This window comes from Lepidochelys kempii, chromosome 11 (assembly GCF_965140285.1).
Source record: "Lepidochelys kempii isolate rLepKem1 chromosome 11, rLepKem1.hap1, whole genome shotgun sequence".
NCBI classification, from domain to species: domain Eukaryota; kingdom Metazoa; phylum Chordata; order Testudines; family Cheloniidae; genus Lepidochelys; species Lepidochelys kempii.
In genome coordinates this window covers 17,237,579-17,257,198 of record NC_136390.1, presented here as the reverse complement: position 1 = coordinate 17,257,198, position 19,620 = coordinate 17,237,579, and the positions used below count along the sequence as shown (strand labels likewise).

Sequence of the window (19,620 nt, the reverse complement as noted above, 5' to 3'; positions counted from 1 at the left end):
TCTTGAATGTTGTCAGTTAAGTCTCAGTAAACTCGCCTGTAGGATTTGCCAGCAAAGCTGACAAGCCACTATTAAGGGTGGGTTTGAATTTAAAGTCTGGCATCTTTTGTATCTCCTGACTTAGCTTTTAACAGCTTTATCCTGACAGGAGGGGGAAAAAATCAGAAATAAACAAATTAAAACTTGACCAGGGAAATACTTTTGCTAGATTAATAGAAAATCAAAATAAAATCCACTTGACTGAATGAATTCTCTGTAATAGCTAGAAGCTCTTTTTTATACTAAGAAATTATTTGGCTTACTGAACTATGTTTTAGAGTTAATCCTTTACTATTTATTTTGTGTATAACTTTCCCCACTGTTAATACTGAGCAATATTGTAAGCTTGTAATTTTGTTCCTTACATTTCAAACAGCTATTTGTAAGACCAATAAATAACAATCCCCAACTGCTTGCTTTTATCACTATGAGGCATTTCATATCTTGGGATTCATTTACTGTAGGATAGAAAACAAAACAGCAACTATAAGGTTGAAGCTTCGGGAAAATAAGGATGCAACTCTGCAGATACAAACTGTAAGGCAAGCTAATTTTATTAAATCTACCAGTTAGGTTATAGAGAAGAACAAAGTAATAAACCTGAATCACTGATAAGGTGGATGTTAGTATTAAATATCATGGGAGGTAAGGCTACAGACATTCATTGCATTTTCAAGACACAGATTCCACATAATAGACCTTTAGAAGTATCACCAAATATTGTCATTAGCTACTTGTCCTGTTGGAACCAATACTCAGAGCAGCAGAAAGAACAAAAGATTGTACATTATGGAGCTAATTTTCATCAATTTTTTCTTGTATTTTGCATTCCCTTTATGATCAGTTTTATGGTGCCTTTGAGTCATACAAGATTACGAAAGTTTGCATGCCCAAAAATGGGGACTCAGAGTAAAGGTTTATTAATGGCTTTTAATGATCTAAAGGTTTAGTCAGCCTTACAAATACTATAAGGTGTTATTGTTAAACAGTCACAAGCAAATATTAGAATTGTTTTAAGATAGCATAAGGTTCCTACTCTATTTTTTACTGTACTTGCTTAAACCTGGGCCTGCTATGCACGTGTGAGCTGAAGAAGTTATCCACTTGAGCCCCTGGTGGATCTACTACCTATCATATGTTCTGTCAGCTGCCTCAGGTGAGTAGCTTGTCATTCTTTTTCAGCCCCATGGTTGTTCTGCACCCAAATAGGGGGCCAGGATAGGGTTTGGCTCAGCACTTCTCTGGCCATGGCCTCTAACTACAAGTACCCCATCCTCTTTTTTCCCCTGGCAATCGATGGGTGCAAGATGGGGATGGACAGGGAGACTTCTGCAGATTGACTGGTTGGCATCCGGCTCTGTCTTGTGTGTCCTCAGGACCAAGGTGCTGTGTGTGTCCAAATGTTTGTTACAAAGTATTCTATGCCATTTGAAGGGTGTCTGTAGACAATATTCCACCCAGCCAGCCAACATTTAAAAGCAAAGATCTAACTCCAATTATGCAGAATTCAGAGGTTCATGGTTTATTTCCAGTAAATATGGGCTGGAAACTATCCTAAATGTGGACACTTACTCAGAATGCAACAGGCACCTAACAGAGAAGATCAGGAGAAAAGTTAGTTTCCAATCCTCATGTTCATTCTCCTGAAAATGCTTTTTCTTTTTTTTTAAACTGAACTCCTTTTTCTGCTACTGAGAGCCATGCTGTTATTTCCTCATCCTCTACTGATGGTCTCGTTACACAGAAACTAGGGAGATATAGCTTTGGACCTTTTCTGTGCAGCCTACAAGATAGGACCAAATTTTATTCCGCAGAAATTGGAACTACTTGTCGCATTACTTCAGTCTCCACTTTGGAGCAAAAGCAGATGAGGCATCTTATGAAATAGACATGCATGTGCCATTAATACTCTTTGGGGAGCTTCAACTCTTGTAAAGAGATCTCTGAAAAGTGGTAAAGAGGACAGTGGACACTCTGGCATCTGGAAAAGGGCCTCTACAAAGCTGGACCCTTCACAGATCCAAATCATTAAGAGGTATGGCATATGTCGGAGGTAAGGGTAGATTGTCAGGATAAATAATAAAGAAGTTGTTAGGGAATTGGGAGGAAAAGAACTTTGAAAATTTGGACCAAGCATTGCCCTTGAAACGACACTAGGTAATATCAGTAGTCAGTATGAAAAGAATGGTGAAAAGGCATATGCAAACGTAACAGCATTTCTGTGACACTGCATTTCCTGGCAATTCATAAACAGCGAGAGGAGGTGAATGCAAATCCTTAACCCACCTGATTAACTAGGGGGAAATTCATGGAGGTCAGTATTGCCATTATAAACTATGAAAATAGGAAATAAATAAATATTGTTGTTTGTGTGTTGAAAAGTTAGATTAAACAGTATTTTGCAATGGATATAAAGTTCTGTTTATAGCACAGTAATTAATTAGTAGAAAAGCAGGAGTTTAATTCTCAATGTTCCATTATATTTATACCTTCCAAGATCTGAAATAAGTAAGTATAGCTAACAATTATACATAATAATAAATTCATACATTTTTGTAGATAAAAAAGAGTACAGTTCTCAGAAATGTTCCAACATTTTATAATATTATAATTAAGTACAGTGAGATCTGCAGTAAGAACCATTTCCAATAGCATCACTTCGTAAGAAAACACTTTAAAGCATCTTTGAGGTTTTCAGTGCACTTTCTTTGCTCTTTAGTTAAAGCCCACTTCCAATACATGACCAATTTTGCAGGTCTCTTTGGAAGGCAATCTTCACCATATGCCAGTGTTTGTAAACTCTAATTTGTGTAAAGCTGAAATCCATGTTACATTTTTTATTTTCAGTGTTTCCATACACATAATTTGCCCCTTCATTCTGAGAATTAAGCATATGAAGAATACATGCTTAATATATTGGTTGTGTAGTATTTAGCTTGAATTAGAACTCTCACCAATCTTGCAAGAAACAGGTATAAGATGTCCCCTGTCTCCCTGAAAACATTTCTGTGCATTCTGTTCAATGCCCAGAAGACGACAGGATCCAATTCCATAATGGAGACATTATCTTTAGAAACTCCTATTAAATAAACTAGATACCAAATCATAGTGTTTATTGGGGGGCGGGGTTGGGGGGGTTATAACATTATCTGGTATGGGGCAATAGAACTGTTTCACAGTGTATTATTTCTATAGGCTTTTTGGAACCAAAAAGAGAAAAACTTCTGAAAAAATGATACAGCCTAGGCTGTATTAACTTTCCTGAGTGTTCTGCATGGGGGCTGGTGAGAGGATAACATGTATTTCCCCAGCTCAGGACTGCTCCATTCTCATGCACATGTGCCTTGATCCACAGCAGTTCAAGGACAATAAGGGTTATGCCATGTGTACACCTGATGGCCTCTTCTGTTCAGGCAAGGGAAGTTCATGCATGGAAGTTATCCACATTACACAAACTTCAAGAAGAATAATCTCCTTCTGTACTCTATTTTGCTCTGCTGAACCCCAAGGGCATCAACAATATTTTAAAAACCAAATTATTTTCAGCACAGAGGTATCATTACACAGATGCTGTGATGTAAACAAGTGTGTCATGTGAGAACATCTGTGATCAGTACAGTATAGTTTACATCATGTCATTGGAGCTTCTGTGAGATAAAGTCATCGGTGGGGGGGGATGTCACATTTTGTAGAATATTTTTTCATTTTGTAAATGTATTGACATTTTTAATAAGCAACATTATACTTCTTTATTTTTTGACTTTATCACTTAGAGAAAATAAATGAATGTGGGGGGAAATTATTTTCCTGTCAATTTTACTTTATAATTTCTGTTTCATTGCTGTGTGGCTCTGTTTCCTTAATTATCTTAATCCAAACTTTCTTCTGTTTCTTTAAACTTTGCTAATGTAGGTCATTCTGCTGGATATGTATCTGTTACAGCTGATTTCATAGAATCCTACAAATGTAGGACTGGAAGGGCCCTCAAGAGGTCGTCTAGTCAAGCTTCCTTTCTGTGTACACTAGACCATCCCTGACAGGCATTTGTAATTGGTTTTTCAAAACCCCCAATGAGAGGGATTCCACAACTCCCTTGGAAACCTACTCCAGTGCTTAACTAGTCTGATAGTTGGAAAGCTTTTCCTAATATCCAACCTATAACTCCCTTGCTGCAGATTAAGCCCATTACTTCTTGTCCTACCTTCAATGGATATGGAGAACAATTGATCACCATCCTTTTTATAACAGCTCTTAGCATATATGAAGATTGTTACCCCCTCAGTCTTCTTTTCTCAAAACTAAACGTACCTAGTTTTTTAACCTTTCTTCACAAGTCAGGTTTTGTAAACCTTGCATCATTTTTGTTGCTCTCCTCTGACTCTCTCAATTTCTCTTCATCTGTCTTAAAGTGTGGCGCCCTGAACTGGAAACATACTCCAGCTGAGAAGAGTGAGACAGTTACCCACTGTGTCTTACATACAACATTCCTGTTAGTACCCTCCAGTGTGATATTGGCCTTTTTCACTACTCAATCACATTGATGACTCATATTCAATTTGTGATCCATTATAACCCCCACATCCTTTTGTGATTTGTATGATGGTGAACGTTTCCAGTATGATGATTACTTAATTGGTCTATTGGATACAGATATGTAATGGTATTATAGATCTTGAGATATTATAGATCTTCCTTTCTTCTCTATTATTCTTATTATATTTTGCTGATTTACTTTTATTATTTATAGGCTCATAGAGTTTAAGGCAGAAGGATTCATTAGATCACCTAGTCTGACCTCCTGTATATCACAGGCCATTAAATGTCATCCATTTACCCCTGTATTGAGCCCAATAATATATAACTTTTAACAATTTACTATTTTTAATTAATTTTAGGTTGTTATTTGGGAGATTATTTCTTTCTCCTTCCTGATTTTATTTTCTTCTTGCTGACTCAGTATGCTGAGTGAGCTGGCATTATGTTTCACAAGGATGATATAGCAGTGTACTTAGTTTCATGTAACTGTTATTGTTATAACAAATTATATTGTTCACTTCTTTATTTACGGCCATCTATATTGCTAACTCCTGTACAATAAAATAGTATTTTCAAAACATTTTTAGGGACTGACAAACTCTGAAGCAAGTCTTCAAGATGTAAAACTCCTGAAGTAATATTTCCAGTATGTTTTCTTGGGAAATAAACGTTAGTGTCTATTCCCTTCACACTTCTTCAATTTTCCAGTCTAATGCATGGCTTAAGTACAGAAACTTGCACTAAAAATCCTCTGCAAGGAGAGAGCAGGAAGTTGGTCTTTTTGGGGGAAAGACCGTCCTTTTCAAAGGGCCCTTCCTAACAACGCCTTTGCATCGCATCAAAGATTCCTGTGTCTGAATCAATTTGAATTTTCTGGTGGCTCAACTATACAGTTGGGAGACTTTCAGTTAAAGGCTAATTTTGAGTTCATTGTAAACCTGTGAGCTTGGAAAGGTGTAATTAGGCAGTATTTAAATTTTGGGCAAACATCAGCCTGCAATTACAATAACAATATTTTAAATGGTTCACATTCAATAACTGGAGAATAGATATAACTGACACTGTGTTAAAAGACATGTACACTCGGTGTAGTAAATATTTATAATGAAAACTATACTGAATGCAAAGTGTATGTGGCATCTATTCAACATTGTGTTATAGGAAATATGATTATACAGAGCATTCATCATTCAAACAGTTTCCCCTAGTCTTATTGAAACAGGATAGCACAGGTTAAAACAAAACACTGAATGAAAACTAGATGAATATGTAACTCCTGCAAAATTATTCCCCAATTAATAATTAATGGTTAAAAGTACTAAATTGCCTGCAATAGAAGTCAGTCTGCAATTCTGGATGTGACCAGCAAAGGCTGGAAGAAGAGATGTCTATTTCTGGATGATTCATTCTCCAGAGGAAGACATTGTAGAGGTGAGTGCCTGATAAGCAGGCTGAGCACTCACTGCATGTAGTGCTGAGCTGAAGCCTCAGTCCCAGCTTGCAGAAGCCTGCGGTAAGATTAGCGGTTGCAAGCTATTGCTTCCCCCTCACACTAATATTTGTGGACAAATGGATAAACAGTTTCCGGGCCCACTGCCTTGCCCCACTGCATCGTCTCCACATTCCTATAGGGTGTGTCCTGCACAGTGTAACCCAGGGTTCCAAGTTTTCTTGGCAGGTTTGCTTCCTTCCCCTTCACCCCTTTCCGACACCCACAGCCATGCACAACATGAACTGAGCAGTTCCAGTGTCTTGATTCTTCTGTGGTTGCAGGGAGGGTGGCAGGATCTTACCAGAGGGCCTGACCCAAAGCTCATTGAAGTCAACAGGAACCTTTTCATATATTTCAGTGGACTGCGGATCAGATCCCAAATATCTGTAATCAAAAAGCTTAGCTCACATGACCAGCTGGAGAGCAGATATAGCTATTTTTTTCTTTTGAAGTCATTGGTCAAGAAACAGCATTCAAATAAATCATACGTTTGAAATTAAAACAGGTCAGACTTATTCTATACAGAAAGCCTTGGTAATTAGTGTACAGATTAATATGGGGGAAATGGCATCAGGTTAGCAGGCCTTCCAAGCAAAACTGAAATAAGGGACTGAGTGTGTAATTGAACAGCATGTGAATATTAATGCACAAAATCCTCTGAGTCCCTTGCTCCCTGGTGCAATTATTTTCTATTCATATTAATTGTTCCTAACAGATGACATTAATGACTTTGAGTTAAAATGTGTGCAAGGCAGGGCTTCACAAGATCAATGCCGTTTAGAAATAGGGTCACTTTTATAATCATTCACTCAAGCTGTAGCAACTGCTAAATAAAACAAGGTTAATGTGTTGATTGCTTTATAAATGTTAATTTCATCATTCATTTTTATACTTCTTTAATGCAAACTTGCCAAACTCTATGGATAAATATGATTGGGGTCATATTACTTTGTCATTATTACATGTGAAATCATGATAAGTTGTGAAACAGTCGCAGGGAGAAAAAGTTCAGTTTTCTTTGGATGAAAAATTTTCATGCATCAAGTCCTGTACTCAGTAAGCAGTAAAATGGAAAACTTTCAAATTAGGACAAGTGCTCTTTTACCACAGGGTTTTATTCTCCTTTGAAATTTAACTGCACGGTTTGGAATTTTTAAAATGCTGATCTGTTGCATATTTGTCAAATGTTTATGCTTTGGTCATTCTCTTCTGCCAGAAACTGCATTCACGCATCTTAGATCTCTCGTCTGGGGATTTGCTTTCAGATGTAGAAAGGAACAGAAGTTTGATACAATCACGAACTACTGGTGTTCAGATTCATGTGAGTCTTTGTGCGGTCTTTAAGTGCCTCATTTGGAGCGCTCATTTTTGTCTGTGAAGTGCGATGTCATGGGTGAACAATTGTTGAGACAGATAACAATACTTTCCTTTCTTCTGGTCTCTGAAATTCAATATCATGTCTCTGGTTGATATAGTACACAGAAAGTGTCACTCTGTGCAAAAAAAGCATAAATCTTGACAATGTCCCCAATATACCTTCTTGGGTATTGATTACATCTCAAAATCTCTGAGAAATGGTCAAGGAGCTTTTTATTAAAGGAGCTTTTTATTAAAGCCCATGTACCATGTTATTCTTCCTACTTTTATGATATATTATGTATGAACTTTTAAAAATTCATGGTCTCTGCAGTTTTTTGTTTTTTTTTAATTAAAGTTGGGGGTTAGCTTTGTGCTTATTTGGCAAAACTGTAACCAGTAGGGCTTTCATGTTTCATTGACGGAGAGAAAAGTAGCTTTAAAAACAAAAGTCACATGAAGATAGAGAGAAATAAAGCAGATGAGAACAGAAAACTGAGCCTTTCTATGCCTTTCATCTTAAAGTATAAAAGTGTCATCAGAAATGTAATCCGCTTTATAATGATACATATTTTAGTGGAAAGCCATTGTTTCAAAGGTTCAAAAAGATGTTAATGACCCTCTATACAATCTGTAATTTAGCTTTCAGGTTAGATTTTTCTAAGTATGCAGTTTTCTCTCTGCAATTGTTTGATTCAGTCAGTTGTCTTTTCTTCCTAACAACAATTACATGTTTAAATTATACTCATACAGACAGCTTTTGTACTCTAATTTCATTAAAGGTGATGGTTTAGAAGTCATGATTAGGGGAAAAAACTCAGATTATGCAATTCAAATTAATTAACCAGTGTGCAAGTTAACTATATATAATTAATGCGTCATAAATATAATCTTTAAAGGTTTTTTAAACAGAATTTAAAAAAAAAATTAGACAACTCCTAGAAGAAAAACCCAGCCTCCTTTTAAAATTGAGGAAGTTGAGAGAACGTTCTGTTCAGAGAGAATTCTCGGGATGCACACTATATTTTCCATGTTTTCTTACTTGCTGTAAATATTAATAGTATTTACATGAAAATACTTTTTGCTTAGATGTCCATTTGCTTCTTATTCTGAAATCATAGGACCTGATGTCCCTCTCCTCCTTAAGGCACAACGGGGAAAAGGGGATGGGATGGGAAGGCTCCCAAAGCAGCAGAAGGTGGGGGGAGGGGAGTGAGGGCTCTGCACCATGCTATGTGCTCTCCTTCCCCAGAATCTACAGCAGTCCTTCCAGGCAGGCACTAGGCACTTTGGACATGTCTGGCCTGTTATGTGGGGTGGAACCCAGAGTGCAGTCACCGAACATTGTATGTTTATCTAGCTCCACAGCTGAAATACCATAATAAGCAGAAGTCAATGCTACTGTTGGCCTCCATGCCTTCTACCTGCAGGGGAGGACACAGGCATAGCAGGGGGAACTAGTGACAGCAGAGGGAGTGAATGATGCCAGTGATGAAAGCCAAGGGACTCTATTGCAGAAATGCTGAAGCCTGTGCTCTGTGTATTACCTGGCACTCCAGAGGGTTTGGAGACCAGTTCTTCTACACCCCTTTCACTGCTTAGGAGGACATGAGGTGAAACTCTCTGTTGCTACTGCTGACTGATTTTTCTGATCATGGGGTTTTGTCCATGACAGGGAGCGATGATTTGCCCTGTAATTAGGTTTGTTACAGACAGAGTATTATGATGTCACTTGAGGAATGAGCAGCAGTCGCTGAGGAACTCCTCAGCAATAAAAATCCTGTTCTCAGCCAAACAACCTTTGTAGTAATAAATGGGGGGAAATCACACACACAAAAAGCAACCCAGCATGGAACAGAGTATATGGAGAATGGTCTCTAAATTGAGTATTTTCCAAAGATTTCCATGAAACATTTTATACATCCATTGAATCTATTTGACAGTTTTGCCAGCCGCTCATGTATTATATAACCTTAGATTTGTTTGTATCCTATTGGGATATAAATGTGAAAACACCCATCTAAGCAAAACTACATCAGGCTATAAACAAGAATGGAAATCAATAAATATTGCTTAAGGCTTGGTTGTGAGGTTATTTTCTAGTTTTAATGAAATTCTAAGCCATCTTTCAGAAAAATGTAGTCATGTTGCTCTTTGGTATTCCTGGTAATTAAAAAAGTTTCTGATTCTATATGGCAGACAAGGATATCATCATAACAGCATAACAGTACAGGCACTTAACGTTAAAGAAAGTCTAGCATTGTTAGGCACAAGAGAACTAGTTTGAATATAAATTACACACATCCTAGATACTCCTACAAAGGTTTAATATTTTACCTAACGTGCTATCTGCTCTTCATTACTCTCTTCCTCAAAGCTGGCATTTAGTCACAGTCAGCTGAAATTGCATTTGGAGAGGGGCGATAACTACCCAAGTACTAAAGGCAGCCATAAAGTGTCAATAAATTGCATAAGTAAGAGGCTTCAGCTGTCTGAGAGTGACACAAAGATGGATTGTCCTGCATCCGAGAGTTTCTTAGACAAAGGTTTGGACTAGATAGGAAACCAGAATTAGACTGTAATGGAGAGATTCCATTCTCAATGGACATTCTGTTTGGGACACTAAATTAATTTACCTTGTCCAGTTGGTGGAGCCTCATCTGTTACATTGTGGGGCTATAATGCAGTTGTCAAGATGTACTTGTACTCTTATAACTTAGTTTGTGATATCTTACTGGAGCATGCTGCTAATATCTACAGCATAATTCACACAGATTCAAAATACTCTTGCAGAAAGACCAGCAGAATGCTGAAGCCATAGCAAGTAAATAAAAATAATTGGAGGGATTGAGATTTTTTTCTGTTCTAATAAAGCTAAACATTAAATTGTTTTTTTTATTTTATATCTATTCATTAATATTACCAGATCCTAATGGAATATTATGCAAGTATAAATGGCACACTTGCATTAACTAAACTAATTAACTAAATCAATCAGGTAGAAGAGAAAGTGATCTGGTTTTACCCATAAGATTGTTGCATTTCTTCTTGTGTCTTAGGAATGCCAGCAGAATGTGAAATCCAGTATACCTGCCTTGAAATGCCAGAGTCAAATAAATATGACAGGGCCCAGTCGCCTATATCCCCGGAGCAGTTGCAGTAGCAGTGAACTCTCTCTATCAAGTGCTTGCAGTGAATATTCCAGTGGCTCCTCCTACACTTGGAATGATGGAAAGACGTGCAGTAAAAGGGTAAAGCAAATTGATTTGTTTCATTTATTAACTCAATTCATCTGAAACAAGATGGAGCAGTCAGAAATTTCTGAACAATTTGCCTTTCTTCTTCTTCTCCCCCCATCCCTTTAAATGATTATCGAACTTGCTAGAGTCTGGTGGGGGCAAATGTGCAGATGTGAGAGGTCCGAACAAACTTCAGGCCTCCTTAACTCTTTAAGCTATCTGGCACAAGGGCCTACAGAGTGCAACATGCAAAACCAGTCTATGCATTTACACATGAGGCCAAGCTGTACCACACTGGCTTCATTTGGGTTGCCTTGGTTTAATCAAGGGTAAAATTTGGTAGATTTAGCAGATTTAAAAAAAAATGTTGTTATGGTTTAGGAGGCAGGAGGCTTATGAACTGAAAGTGTTTGCTTCTGCAATGCATAGAAAAAAAATACATCGGAAAGGAGGTCTCATGCGATCTAATGGCCTTAAATAGAAGAGTTGGAGAGATTTCAGCTTGAATCATATAGGGAAGTTTAGCCCCATGACGCTAATTGTTGAATTACCTCAATGCAAAGTCCTAATGCATGATGAATTAGCACACAACACTGGGAGCATCACCACCACCAGTGCCAAAGGGTTAAGCAAGTTGAGCTCATATTGTTTTTAATCGTTTTCTATTCTCCCTGTCTCTGTATTAACTGAGCATACTGAATGGTAAGCTTCTTCTCTGAACAGCAACTTCTTGGCAGTTTTGGATTTTCTCCAGGTTTCTTCTCAGAAAGAATGTTTCATTTAGTTTCCTTTTGTAAGCATGCTAACTTTAAAGTAGGCTTTTTGAGCGGCGCTAGAATAGGGAGGTAAAGGGTGAAGGATTTGGGAAATGGAAACTTTCAACTCTTAGGTTCAGATATCACTAGGGCCCTACCAAATTCATGGCCATGAAAAACGCATCACAGACCGTAAAAATCTAGTCTCCCCCCATGAAATCTGGTCTTTTGTGTGCTTTTACCCTACACTGTACAGATTTCACAGGGGAGACCAGCATTTCTCAACTTGGGGGTCCTGACCCAAAAGGGAGTTCCAGGTGGTGGGGCTGCAAGGGTATTTTAGGGGTGTCGCAGTATTGCCACCCTTACTTCTGCACTGCCTTCAGAGCTGGGCAGCCAGAGAGCGGCGGCTGTTGGCCAGACGCCCAGCTCTGAAGGCAGTGCCCCGCCAGCAGCAGCGCAGAAGGAAGGGTGGCAATACCATACCAGGGCACCCTTACTTCTGCGCTGCTGCCTTCAGTGCTGGGCGGCCAGAGAGTGGCAGCTGCTGACCAAGGACCAGGGGTGAAAGTAACTTAAATGACTTACTGGTATGCAGGGTGGCTGGGGTCCTGGGCAAGGTGGGGCGGGGGCAGCTCTGGGCCCTGGGAGGGGCAGGGCCTCTGGCAGAAGGGGCGGGGCAGGGGCCAAAATCCCCTAGCCAGCCCTTCAGCGCTGCCCACCCCCACTGCCTGGGGCATCCGTGGTGATTTAAAGGGCCCGGGGCTCCAGCCACAGGAGCAGTGGTGGCCGGGAGCCGCAGGCCCTTTAAATCACTGCTGGAGCCCCAGGGTAGCAGCCCCTTTTTCCCCCTGCCGTTATCAGCGGCTTTCTTACCAGTACACCATGTCGGACTGGACCGGCTTACTTTCACCTCTGTCAAGGGCCCAATTCTGAAGTCAGGGTGACAATACCATACCGTGACATCCTCACTTCTGTGTTGCTACTGGCAGCAGCTCTGCCATTAGAGCTGAGCTCCCGGCCAGCAGCCGCCACCCTCCGGCCGCCCAGCCCTGAAGTAAGGGTGGCAATCCCATACCATGCCATCCTTACTTATGCATTGCTGCTACTGGCAGCTCTGCCTTCAGAGCTGGGCTCCCGGTCAGCAGCTGCCGCTCTCCGGCCGCCCATCTCTGATGACAGGGCCATCGCCAGCAGCAGCACAGAAGTAAGGGTAGCAATACCGCAACCCCCTCTACAACAACCTTGCGACCCGCCCCTCCCCCCCACACACACACAACTCCTTTTTGGGTCAGGACCCCTACAATTACAACACCTTGAAATTTCAGATTTAAATATCTGAAATCATGAAATTTACGATTTTTAAAATCCTCTGACCATGAAATTGACCAAAATGGACCCTGAATTTGGTAGGACCCTAGATATAACCCTGGTAAATAGTGACTGAAAGTTACCATCAGACATATGTTCAGTGGAAGAAGTTTGTGGTGTGAGTAAAGTACCCAGTAGACAGTTGATCATCTCAGAAAAACCACCAACATACTTAACATTCTAGAGTTCAAAGACTGCGAGGTAGATTCTCAGTCCTGCTCTGCTAATTTTATGCTACTCAAGCAGCACAAAAGGAGCATCACCCTAGCTATTTACCTTTGCTGAAGGCTCCTCAATGCCAACAAAAACAGTATAGCTGGCTCCTATGCTCCCCTCCCTGCAGCCCCCTACTCAGGGAGGTTAGAAAGGATGTGGTGTTGGTGGGGAAAAGGTATGGCTGGACCACTCTACGTTTTGGCTATCCTCAGCTGGCAAATCATTTCCCGCTGATAGATCTTAGAGCAACACTGCTCTAAACTGTGCCCTGGGTTGGGGCCAGGCAGAGAAGCTAGACACAGAAGAGAATCTGGCCCAGAATTACCTGCTCGTTCTTTGAGATGGTCCTTCTCGATGTGGCCTTGAGGCACAAAGATGCTCACATTGCCACTGCCTCTACCACTGTTAAATGGATTGTTTTATTTTCTCAGGACATTCACTCCAGCACTTTTCGCAAGCATCACAGTCATTTAAAACCATGCAAAACATTTTAACAAGAACTATTCCAAGCAAGTTTTGCAAATCACATCAAGGTTTGGCCTTCGCTGTGAATATGGTTTATATTTAGAATCGTAGAATCCATACACTCTTGTGAAGTCACAACTAGTCCATCAACTTGCTGGAGGAAGATATTTCCCTATAGTATATTTTTCAATAATTTTTCCAATTATATTTTAGAAATGTGGCTTTGACACAGGGAGCACAGTCAAAGCAATCAGAAGGGTAGGAAATTTCTGTAATATTTAACGTAAAGATACATTTGCTATAATTTAGTAAAGTACCACAGTCACACTGTCTCACCGTAAGAAAATTGCCTTTTCTTTTCTAGCTATGCCTATCTCTAGCTCTTCTTTGCAAATCACAGTTTGCTCAATTTGCACTTTTGTTTGCTGTTCATACTCAAGCATTTTCTGTTGTATTGTGCTTCCTATCCTTTCAAAAAGGCAAGTTGAAAAAGGCAAAAAGAGGAGATTTCCATGTAGAAAACTATTGGGGACTGTATGGGAGCTCAAGGATTTCCCTCAGTAATAGACACCGAACTCTCTGGTTAACAAAAATAAAATCTTTTTCTGGGTTGCTATATTTATTTTTGGTTGTTAGCATATTAAACCAAACAATAAACATAAGACCTACTATAGACTTCTCCTATCTCAAATCCAAGCATCAGTTATAAGAAAAGACCCATAAATGGTCCATAATGCAGAAGAATCACCTTTCCTAGCTGTCTTCTGGGCTGCTTGGTGGGTCTCTAAGCTGCCTGAGTCACATCCAGGCAAGAAGAGCTGCTAATACAGTTCTTATCTGCAGGATACAAAGCCCACTTGCCTAACAACCCCACTTCTTTACTACTACTAATAACAATAGTAACAAACCTCTGTCTTAGGTACTATATAGGGCCCCATTACCTCACAGACTTCAATGTAGAAGTAGGGTTCATGGGGTTTCCTCCCAGGGCCCAGCATGTCATAGTGGTGCTGGAGTTCATGTAAATATGCAGTATTTACTATATATGCTGTGTAGTCTTCCCTTTATTTTTTTCCCTCATATGTGAAATGGCAGATCACCTGACCATAAGTTTGCATGCATGAGTGCAGCCCCTTCACTATCCTCTGTTCTCACTCTTTATTCACTTACCTCATTGATTCCCGTTTCCTCTTTCCCCTAAATCAGGTCAACTATCCTCATTATCTCCCTCTGCTTTCCCAATCTCTCTCTCATTCAGACATTCCCTTTCTCTTTCACACTCAAATTTCTTCTGCTCTCTTTCTGTCTTACTCATTACCCACATTCTCTCTTACACACGCCAATCACACTCCCCATTTCACACTACTATGAAATACTGTATTAAGAAATAATATTAGCATCCATTCCAAAGATAGCAGTTTGTCTAGATGAGACTTAATACTATATGCAATTTATAACCAATTAAATAAAAGGTGTTACTTTTTTTCTTACCAGCATATTCTTATTTTTTTAACAGTCATCTGTAAGCTGGGATAAAAGAATAAGCATTGGTTCTTCACTACCGAGCGACCTCTCTAGTCCTATAGATGATCCACCTCCAACTCGTATCAAGGAAAACCACATTTTGGAAGGGCTGAAGAAGTTACAGAAACGAAAAATATTATTTGAACCATCTTCAGTAATATCAAAATGGGGTTACAAAGATTGCATGAACTCCAATGAAGGAATATATTCCCCTGGAATTAAGTGTGGCAGCCATGAAGAACAAACTCATTGTAAGCCAATGGAAATAGGGAGCGTTTGCATCGAGCACAACAAAACTTTCACTTATGATTCAGATTCACATGATGATGCAGATGATGAATCTTCATCTTTAGTATTGCTGCATGAAGTACCAAGCAAAGGTGGCAGGCTCTATTGTAATAAATTAACCCACAGTATTTCTGACAGTCTATTTGGTTGGGAGCCTAACGGGAAACGTTTACCAGAAAAAGGTTCATATTTTAATTCAAAGGAAAGACCTGAAAAACTAACTAGTTTTGTCAATGATTTTCAGTCAGAGGTAAAATCATGCACAAATGTTAAACTGCCTGTACTACAGCTAGATCAAAGCACTGCTAATCTGGGTTGGAAGGACCTTAATTTACAGTTTTCAGATACTGATGACAATGAAGTCATGGATGAATTACATATAGAAAGCAGTGATGAAAAAAGTTCATCAGAGTTGTTATTAACTCCCTTTACTGACAAGCATACAAAGAGCTCTGACATGCTTGCAGGGATGGAGAATTCTCAGTTTGTATCTACTGATGGAGAGGAAAAACAAGTATCTGCTCAGTCAGATATTGGGCCAAAGACATGTAATTTTATTAAACAACAAAAGCTTATTAAAAAGACTTCTTCTGAAGAATGCACTACTGTAATATTTGATGCTGAGGATGGTGAGCCTATTGAATTCAGTTCACATCAAACTGGAGTAGTCACTGTGACTAGAAATGAACTTTCCATCAACCGACCACAAAGTGGGCGCAATGCAGAATACACTGAATTTATACCTCAGGGAATAACTAATTCGCAGACAGGAACTGATGCTAGAAACTACACTGTTTTAGAAACACCTGAAGATGAAATAGAGAAAAAGACTCTTCAGAACAATGTAGGGAATGAAAATACAGTTGTCCCCATGACATGCAGTGAATCTTTACACTTTGAAAGAGCATTGTTGCAAAATACTCTACGACAAAAGCTAGTGAAGCCAGTGTACAATGTAACATATAAGGCCAATTCCATCTCCACTGTTCATGCAGGTATCAATCAAAAGCAAAACTTGACTAAAATACCCAGCAGAAATAAGTTTTCACCACAGAAAATTAAGATGACAGATAGTGAGTCTGCTGCAGCCTCATCATCTGGCCCAACAACCCTAGAAAAATCACCAGCTTTGCCGCCTATGAAACTGTCAAGATTCAAAAAGGCACAAAGTCCAACTCATAATTTGGATTCGAAAATAGACATACAAATTCCAAAGCACCATCTTCCTCAAAATTCTAAAAATCCAGGCAGAAGTGAGTGGAGAAAGAATCCAAAGAGTCAAGTTCCAGGATCGCCATTATTGCCTCAGCACCTTATAGAACACAGTGACTATGGAGAGCCCCCAACTAGAGATATTCATTGTGATTTAGCAACTGTAGAAACCCAATCCCCATCACCACCCCCTCCTCCAGGCCGGTCAACTTCACTGTTGATAAAACCAAATTATGAACATTCTCCACCTTTATCCATAAAGCCAGGAGCAACTGTTCCCAATGAAACAGCAAGAAATATTCTTAAATCATCATCCTTAAAAGGAACTGCAAACCCTATTGCTTTTCATAATCAATCTAATCGTGAAATGCTAACAAAAAATACACCTCTCATGGCCAAAATTGAATTAGTTCACCTTCAAGAGAATGGACAAATGAGCACACAAAACATGCTTCAAAAGTCCCACAGCTCCCCTGGAAACTCTCCGGGGCCTTCCAAAGTTTTCACAAAAAGAGCTAGCCCAAAAACCTCTAATCAGGCAGTATTCTGCAGCAATCAGGAGTTTTCTAACCCAGGATTACGGACAGCTAAGACTTTCTCTCTCGCTTGTGTGTCACTGGAAACGGTTTCCTCACAAAGCACGTATTCAGGCAAAAAAGGACTATACAATGGCAGTGGAGTGCCTCAGCCACAAAAAATGCCAAACAGTCTGCCCACATCTCCACAATGTCACACAACAAGTAGTAGCGAGCCTCTTCTATCTCATGTTAACCGTTCCTCATTGCCACTATCGTTTCATGGCAGTGACATGACAAATGCTGTCCAAAACTCTCATGAGAAAGGACTGAAAACCCGTCTCCCTGTAGGACCGAAACAACTTGTAAAATCTCCCCAACTCCTCAGGAAGAGTTCTACTGTACCAGGAAAACAAGAAAAAGACAGTATAAATGCAGCTTCCAAAAGCAATGTGAGTTCATGTAAGTACAAGCAGGATGAATCCATGTGTCTAACCACCATGGAAACAATGGGTACGGAATTAAGAGTCACTAAGGCCGATCCTGAAATAAAAGATATTTTTTCCATGGGACTTACTATGGATACAGCATCTCCTCACTCACCTGAAAACTGCAGCATTATGGTAGACCGAGGAGATGGATTAGAAAACAAATTAGTTAAGAGATCTGTTTCTTCAAGTAACAAAGCATACTTAAAACCGGCTCTGGGAATGAATGGAGCAAAGGCCCGTAGTCAAAGTTTCAGCATTCATACAGGGGAAAAGCCAGCTATCCCTGTGACAGAAGGTCTAGGAAAAGTACGGACTCAGATTATTACTAACACTTCTGAAAGAGGAAATTCTTTAACAAGACAGAACTCTACCATGGAAGGATTCCAAATCAAGGCCACTCCTGGGTTAGCAATGGCATCAGAGACCCTTTCAGATACTTCAAAAGTCCCAGAAAATTTATATTCTAGACAAGTTTCTGATGGAAGCATGAGTAGTTCCAATAGTCAGCATGGTAGCCCAAGCAGACTACCATTCAGAACATCTCCAAAAGTGGACTTGTTTCACAGCATTTCAAAATGTGAGGGAAACGAATCACCTTCTCAGAAAGATACACCAAGTATATTTGTCCACAATGAAAAAAGCAGTGAGAATTCTAAACAGCATCCACTAAACAAAAAAAGTATCATGCAAGCAGAATTGGAGTTGGAGTCATCACCAACTATTCCAACAGAACAAATTTCATCATTTCAAAACTTGGATGGAATACAATATCCTCGTAAACTTGAAGCAAGCAAGTCACAGAGACAAGAAACCTCTTTAAAGATATCAGAAAACTGTGAGGTTCCCAGTGCTTTAAGTTCATCTGTTGTACAACCTACAATAGAAGAAAAAGTCATGTTGTGTATCCAGGAAAATGTGCAGAAGGGTCAAGGGCAAAACAAGCCTCCCACTGCTGAGATGAAGCAAAAGACTGGGCCCTCTATAGCTAGCTGGTTTGGTTTTCGTAAGAGTAAACTCCCAGCCCTGAATGGTAGAAAAACTGATGTTCCTAAAACAAAGGTAGAAAAGAAAGAAGCAAAAGGTTCAGGTTTTGGAAATAAGCAGGCAAAGTCAGAGAAAAAAAAAGATAAAAAGAAAACTGACCAACACCATGAAGCAGAAAATGAATTTAATAAGAAAACCGAAAATGGTGACATTTTAGATGATGTTTTGAAAGGCAAAAAGAATACAAGAGCTTCACAAGACATCCCTGGCCAGATTAGGTATTATCAAAAGAGTGGTTCCTCCACCATCACATATTCAGCAAAAGAGAGTTTTATGAAAGAACTTTTAAACAGGTAATTACTTTATGAAACAATTTGGGATGTGCAGTTTTTTTTTCTCTGCAGCTTTATGTGCATTCTCAGTATTAAACAAAATGCAAGCATGTTTCTTCTAGATAGGAATGCATAGTGTAACTCATGCACCTCCTGGGTGTGTTCTGTCCCATGTAGTAGCCCCAAGACCACTTAGAGAGGGAAAGAGAGAGATATTATGAGTCTGCTCTGTAGCCTTTTAGGTCATGCGGTTCAAGCTCATGTACTAAGCTCCAGAGGTCGCAGGTTCGATCCCACCCGATGACGACCGGGCCCTGTCAGTGTTACAGTAGCAGCATTTGTTTTGTACATATCAAGATTTTAATCTCTGGGGGAAAATGCTAGCAATAAAACAATAATCTGGTTCATGTTAGTTTGTTAACCAAACCAATGGTCTTTGAAATTAAAGAATGGTAAATTTGATCAAAGATTATAGGAATTCAAACTATTCCAGAAACCAGGAATGTAGGCATCTGGTGTGACACAGAGGAAAATTATGTACGTGTTTTTTATTTCTGCCATTCTCAGTGATTGTAACCAGCAAATGTGCATTTGGTAACTAGCCAGAATTAATTACATTTACAGCTACCATAACCTTAGGCCACAAAGACACTCAACAATCATTGTACAGTGATTCCCAGTTTGCCGCACAGCAATTTCAAATATAAAATAAATCCTTGTATGTGAAAGACTAAATTGATACACTACCTGAAATTGCAAGTGACAGATTTGATCAAGACTAGTTAGAAACATTTATCACTCAAAG

General features: G+C 39.4%; 1 protein-coding gene across 15 annotated transcripts in view; it reads left to right on the top strand.

The window, feature by feature from the left end:
• The window catches only part of NCKAP5 (NCK associated protein 5), a 623,444-nt gene that overhangs the window by 519,679 nt on the left and 84,145 nt on the right, over positions 1-19,620 (top strand). For 14 of the 15 annotated variants that reach the window (XR_012154214.2, XM_073305277.2, XM_073305278.2 and 11 more), the window contains 3 exons: positions 7,284-7,388; positions 10,483-10,674; positions 14,986-18,836. Coding sequence is in view for 14 of the 15 variants with exons in the window: in XM_073305277.2 (XP_073161378.2) it covers positions 7,284-7,388; positions 10,483-10,674; positions 14,986-18,836 (4,148 nt within the window). In the remaining variant the exon portion in view is untranslated. The remainder of the gene's footprint in view (positions 1-7,283; positions 7,389-10,482; positions 10,675-14,985; positions 18,837-19,620) is intronic. The other variant, XM_073305284.2, reaches the window with a different exon arrangement.